Source organism: Grus americana, chromosome 2 (genome assembly GCF_028858705.1).
Source record: "Grus americana isolate bGruAme1 chromosome 2, bGruAme1.mat, whole genome shotgun sequence".
NCBI classification, from domain to species: domain Eukaryota; kingdom Metazoa; phylum Chordata; class Aves; order Gruiformes; family Gruidae; genus Grus; species Grus americana.
In genome coordinates, this window is record NC_072853.1 from 91,063,365 (window position 1) to 91,070,194 (window position 6,830).

The 6,830-nt window shown below is 39.5% G+C and overlaps 1 protein-coding gene across 5 annotated transcripts in view; it reads left to right on the plus strand.

The window, feature by feature from the left end:
- The window catches only part of ZCCHC2 (zinc finger CCHC-type containing 2), a 47,301-nt gene extending 40,855 nt beyond the window's left edge, over positions 1-6,446 (plus strand). For 4 of the 5 annotated variants that reach the window (XM_054814787.1, XM_054814788.1, XM_054814790.1 and 1 more), the window contains 3 exons: positions 1,102-1,230; positions 1,940-3,448; positions 4,461-6,446. In XM_054814787.1, the coding sequence (XP_054670762.1) occupies positions 1,102-1,230; positions 1,940-3,448; positions 4,461-4,528 (1,706 nt within the window). In that variant the 3' untranslated portion in view covers positions 4,529-6,446. The other variant, XM_054814789.1, reaches the window with a different exon arrangement.
- The last annotated feature ends 384 nt before the right edge of the window (positions 6,447-6,830 follow it).

A 6,830-nucleotide genomic window follows, 5' to 3' on the forward strand; every position in this document is an offset into this window, starting at 1 on the left:
GCATCGTGGGGTTTTTTCCATTTTTCACTCCCTATTTTTAGCTTTTCTGAGTCATCAGTTAGTTACACTTGTAACTTTGAAGACTTGATACTTTGTGACTAGCACTTCAGACTGGCTTTCAGTGATGGGAGCTTGACACTGATGCTCCTCCAGGGTTATATTAGATATTCAAAACACTTGTTAAAATAATTTGACCAATTACAGGTTTAATCCAGGAAATTATTTCAAGAATCGAAGCATTGAGGCAACTTTTTGATGACTTATCCCAACCTGTTACACTTGCAATAGTGATAATAAATGAATAAAATAATAATTTATTAGAATGAATAAAATAAATAATAGTGTTCTAATTTTTGTCCTGGAGTTTTGCCAACCAGGGTGTTGGGGGTTAGTGTTCCCTTGAAGCTAGTGTCTGGCATACATTCTCAGAGAGCGTGCATCTGTCTTGCTTCTTCACCTCTGAGGCTGAACTTGAAAGCCAGAGCATACTAGCTATCTACGTGAAGTCGCTAACAGGATCTGAACCTACCCTGAAAGCTGGTTTCCAGCAAATAGGTTTCCCCTGATCTCATGTGGAATTTAGAAGACAATTTTACACTTTTTTAGTTTGCCTGTTTTTCTTTGAACAGGTTTTGTTGATACAGTTTGCTTAAAAGCTGTTCTGGAAGAGTTAATTGTAAAAAGATGCATTGTTTTGATGTTACCTGCTGAGTTAGCTTTCTGCTTTTGCTGGTATGACCAAGGAATGCTGCATCTCTTTGAATGGAAACATTTGATCACTGCCATTCAGAAGAAAGTATTATTGTAGTACAATTTGTTATAAGCGTTACAAAATTTATTGGGGTTGATCATTCTTTTCACTGCTCTGCATAAATACCAAATTTCAATGTCACAACCTTTAATACCGAGGATTCAGTCATCACAAATTTAGGGACAAGACTAGTCCTGAATGCTGGAAGGGGAACGTTAGGAATACAGGGGACAGATGCAATTAAGTTGGAACAAACAAAAATCTGAACTAACATGACATGTGAGCAAACCAAAACAACCTCACTTCCATATACTGAGATTAAAAATAAAAATGCGAATTTTTATTTTTAGATCTGAATTTGGACGCTGGATCTGGTCATGATACATGTGGAGAAACATCATCTGAAAGTTACAGTTCTCCTTCTAGTCCACGACATGATGGGAGGGAAAGCTTTGATAGTGAAGAAGAAAAAGACAGAGGTTGTATTTATGGAGAGTGTGCATGAATGTCTTTATTCCTAGACTAATCTCTTTTTTGTCTTAATATTCATTAGTTTCTCAATTTTATTGGCTGCTTTTATTTCTGAAGTAGCCACAGAACACATTTTGCTTTGTGGGTTTTGTGACTGGACGGTTTGAAGGCTTGTAGCAAATAGCAGGACTGTTTAAATACCGTTGAGTTTTAGATTGCTAGATACATGTAGTAATTTTCTGACCTCAGTGGCATAGATCTCTTGAGAAATTTCAGCAGTACAGTAATGGGAAAAACTTGGCATGAAAGGGACTGGGTTTCTATGGAATTATGTGTGGCATGTCTGAGAGGTCCTTCTTTTTGTATTGACAGTTTAATTTGCCACTCCTTCCAAATTTAAGTAAGCTGTGTTAATGTCTTTCTAAGTAGATGCAAATTCCTAATTCGATCTGTGTCCTACTCTTCACATTTGCAGATATACACAAGTCAAAGACACAGTAGCTAGTTGGGCAGTTGAATATGAGCAAATGATGGAGATTGACCTAGTTTGATTTGGATGAATTAAAATAATCTCAAAGTTATTCTAGTTCGGGAAGACATAACTATCATTTGTGTCATCAAACTTAGGAAGTTTTATATGGGTAAATGAGTGCAGGGCATGCCTTTATATTGTTTCAGATTCATGCTTCTGACTGACAAATGCTTTTGTCTCCACAGACACAGACAGCAATTCTGAGGACTCTGGGAATCAAAATACAACCAGGTTTACAGGCTACAGTGCTGTCAGTTCATCAAATATGAACAAATCATCTGCTCAGATCTCTTCAGTGAATAATGAAAACGGAAGCCTTTCAGAAGATCCTTTGAATGCAAAGTTTCAACATATTTCCTTCATGCCTGCCTTACACTGTGTGATGCACAGCGCTGCCCAAAAGCCTGAAGCAGTTGTCCCGCCACCCATATCTGCAGATGGTAAAACGGTGGGAATGCTTGTTACCACGCCTGTTGCTGTCTCGCCAGTGAGAGAGTCTGCAAATTCCCCTCCTGGTGGAATGGGCCCAGTGACCTCTGGTGAACCTGAGAAACGCCTCGAGCTGATGGCTTCCCCTTTGCCAGTCCCATCCACGTTCCTTCCGCATTCTGTCCAGCCTGGTAGCCCTGCTTTGCATTTGGCAATACATAGATTGAAAATGCCCTCTCCACAGGGATCATCGGAAAGTTGCACAGTTAATGGACAGCAGCAGCCGACAGGAAACTTAAGTATCGGATCACCAAATACTGCCTTTATCCCAGTCCACAATCCAGGTAGTTTCCCAGGATCCCCAGTTCCTACTACAGATCCCATCACAAAACCTGCATCCCAGGTGGTAGGACTGAATCAAATGGTGCCTCACATTGAGGGAAACCCAGGAGCAATCCCTCAGCCTACCAATCTAAAGGTAGTTCTTCCAGCAGCTGGTCTCTCTACAGCAGCACCGCCACCTCCACCAGCTTCATATGCTTTGCCAGGCAGTCCTCATGCTACCAGTGTGTTGCCCAACCAGAATACAAACGTGCTAAACACTGTAGCAACTTCCTCACCACCTCAGTCAGCTGGTTTAGGTGTTGGTCAGGTCCAGTCCACTGTTCCTCCTGCAATACCTACCCATACGCCAGGCCCTGCCCCTAGCCCTAGCCCTGCTTTAACACACAGCACTGCACAGAGTGACAGCACATCCTACATAAACGCTGTTGGAAATAATAACACTAATGGGACAATGTTACCTCCGCAGCAGTTGGGATCTGGTCCTTGCGGTTCTTGCGGACGTAGGTGTAGCTGTGGGACCAATGGAAGCCTTCAGATTAATAGCTATTTTTATCATAACCCACTTCATGGACAAGTCTACAGAGTTCCATCTTACTTCCCTCTGCCATCACTTTGCAATGGCAGCTACCTCAATCAAGCACATCAAAGCAATGGAACGCAACTTCCTTTCTTCCTGCATCAGTCTCCATATGCAAACGGGCTTATGCATGACCCAGTGATGGGGAGCCAAGCCAACTATGGTATGCAGCAGATGGCAGGATTTGGGAGGTTCTATCCTGTATATCCAGCACCTAACGTAGTTGCCAACACAAATGGGTCGGGACCCAAGAAGAATGGGAACGTTTCATGTTACAATTGTGGTGTAAGTGGACACTATGCGCAGGACTGTAAGCAGTCATCCATGGAGGCCAGTCAACAAGGTAATCATGATAACTCCCAGCGGACTTGCTTTTGAGTTTAGCAGTTTCTCTTTACCTTTCTGAATGTGCTGTTTCTGGTCTTGCAGAAAGGTGTGCGTGCGTGTGTATGTTTTGTGTAAATGGTTGTGCACTAGTGACCTGCTCTAAAACTGCAAAGTATCTTATCTCTGCCTGAAAATTTTGTAGAACAGTGCAAGGGAACGGGGTTCACAGTGTGAAGTTGAAAATGGGTGTGATTCGGAGCTGGGAAGTCAAAGTATATCAGTCCTAAATTGTCATTCTTTTCTCACCGGTTTGTTTTTGGCATTATGTTAAGACTTGCATGTTGTTTCAATTTTTCCATTCCTGTTCGGTGGTTTTTTGGAGAGAATTTGTTGCAAAAAGCAAAAGGTATCAATTACTGTCTGTGATGTGAACTTGGATTCTTAAAACTTATGAGAATTTAAAAAAACCCAACAGACTGGCCATTTGATAATTTAACTTTTCTAAAGCTTACCTTTGCACAATCAGCCATCCTTCTGTGCTCCATCATGCAATACATAAATGAAACGTGCTTTAACTTTTCAGACAAGTTACAGCAAAAAGGCAGAAACCAATTGGAACTAAAAATCAATGGAATGGCTTCAGTCTTATATGCCATTTCTCTCTCCATCCAGAAGAATGGGGAAAATGCAGTGTTTGCATAGAGCATAAACTATTTTTGAATCTTCGCCTGTGCCCATTCTGAGTTGACTTGGTTGGACTGGAACAGGAAAGACGAACCTTGATGGGGGTCGTCTTTTCTTTGCATTTTCCCAGTAAAGGTAAAGTCCTACGGTCTATATCTTCTTTTAAACTTACAGTTTTAGCAAGCGGATGAAAGAAAATAGTATAAAATCTTAGGACCTACTTTAAAAAGGACTGGAGGATGATAGTGCCTTTTCAAGAGCATGTCCATTTTGATACCTTGTAGTGGTTTTGTAATCCATTTTAATTGTGAGCAGTGACTTAGTAGTTCTCTTTCCTGTTTTAGGCACTTACAGACTGAGATACGCACCTCCCCCTCCCCCTTCCAATGATACCTTGGATTCTGCAGACTGAAACAAGTAAACATTGCCTACTTAAACTGAAGCTTGGGAAATTGGGGGAAGGTGTGTGTGGGAGGGGCGGGGGTTGGTCTGGTGTTTTGGGACATTCCCGGTTCTATATTCTTTTGGAATTTTTCATTGCTTTTGCACCTCTGTTCCATACAAAAGAAGAAACTGAGTCCCTGGTCTCCTCCTGGTTCTACAAAAGGCTTGCGTAATGCATGTAATTCAAACACACAGCCAAACAATCAAAAAGAGCATTCGAACCATGCTTTTGCACTGAAGACTTGAGACATGTGCAATGTTTACTGCATTTTTTTTTTTAAAAAAAGTCCTCTGACCTCTGACATCACTGGTGGAGCAGCCATATGGTGAAAGAAGAAACTTGGTCATGTTCCCTACCACAATCTTCTTCCCTCCCTCCCTGTTCTCCTTATGCTGCTGTTTTATTTTCTTTCCCTGTTTGTCCACGTGGCTTCGTTGGACTTGCATGAGTGTTTAGCAGTTCATACAGACCCTGCCCGTACCCTAAATTAATGCTCATGAATTGAGGGGAGATGTTCAAACATCCTATTAGGAGAATCCAAAGGAACACACAATACTGTATGTGTACTGTATCTGATGATAATACATATACACAGCTCTTGAGAGTCCCAAATAAATGAGAATACACAGAGCAGGAAGAGGCTGAAACTGTGTGGACTGGAACAGATTTAGAAAAATGAATGAGCTTAAATTGACAGATTTTTCTCCCATTGTAGCTTTTTAGCCTGTATGTTCAGCAACAAAGGTGAAAAAAATGGTATGAATGTTGTAGTCAGTGTGTTTGCATTTGTAATGAAAGTTGACAGCATTTTTTCCTTTTTTAAAGCTATTCTACATCGTGTCAACACAGAATGAACATTACTTGATTGAATATTTTTTCCTAAACTATTACAGTGTTGCATTGTACTTAGAATGTAAATGTTTTATTTCAAACTGAACAAAAGCTATGGTTTTCTACAAAATAGTCAGGTATTAGTATTAGAACCTGTCTACCAAATAGCAAAGTCACTATTTTATAACAATTTACCACTATGCGTAATTACGGTATAATGTGAAAGACTGAAATGAGTGTTAAGATGGTATTAATCATGTCAGTATCATGAGTAAGTAAGTTTAATGCTGCTGTATTTTTTATTTTATTTTTAAAAGCCAATATATGTACTAAATTGCTTCCAGGTAATATTTGATTTCCTAAAGTGCACTGAGGTTATCTGGAAGATGAGTTGTATTTTTTGACTGCTGCATTCAACGCCGATTAACAACTACCACTGTATATCCATAGGGTTTGGCATTCCTCACAGTTCATGGCAGAAATGTTTTGTTTTTTTTTTTTAAATCAGACCTGGTGTCCGGTAGAGGGATGAAATAAAATCAGTCTTTGGTTCAGCCGTCTAATAAATTGCTAAACAAACAAAAAACTTGAAGAAAAAAAGCTTGATTACTACATTTCTTCATAGGTAGCATTTATATTTATAGCACCAGTGTACATTTTGAAACTTTTTTCTTGGAGGGGGGGAATGGGGAGGGAGGTAGATGAAAGCTTTAATTTAAAAAAAAAAAAAAAGTTTAAGTAGTAAATGAAAATTATTTTGATTAAAATTTTTATTTGATCTGGGTATTTTTGGACCACTTGAAATGAATGAACTGAGTTTGAGTTGAAGTGAGGGTGTTAAACCACCAATGGACTTGTATTGTGAATTACCTGCCAGTTGTACTTTATGGAACTTATTTTATGATTTAAAATACTGTACTGTAAATAGGAGGTATGTTACCTTCTCTTTATTTGTATGTTTACCATATACTTTGATATTTGAAATGTACTGGAAAGGTCACTTATATTTCTAGAAGAGATTGGATTTTATGCAACCTTTTTCCTTGAATTAACAGCAATAAAAAAAAGAAAAAAAAAGTACCTGTGTGCAAGTGCGGTCCTTTATCACTGAGAACGATGAAATAAGTGTGATGTTCTGCCTCTGGGTATAGGGGTGGGATCGCGGAAGGTTTTGTCAAGCTATCGTTTTGGTTGGAATCTGTCACTTAAGACAATATTTGACAATATTAAGAGAATATTTGACTTAAGGTAAGGTTGGTCTTGTATGTGAAGTCAGGATAGTGGCTCTTGATTTAAACTTCTTTAAGATAGCTAGATCTCTTGGGAGAAAGAGGATAACCTGGTGCAGTAGACCCAGGACTTTGACCTAAGCTCTTTCAGAACAGTTAAGTCTGTGCTATGTTCTGATGGCTTCTGGATTCGGGCTAAAACCCAGTTT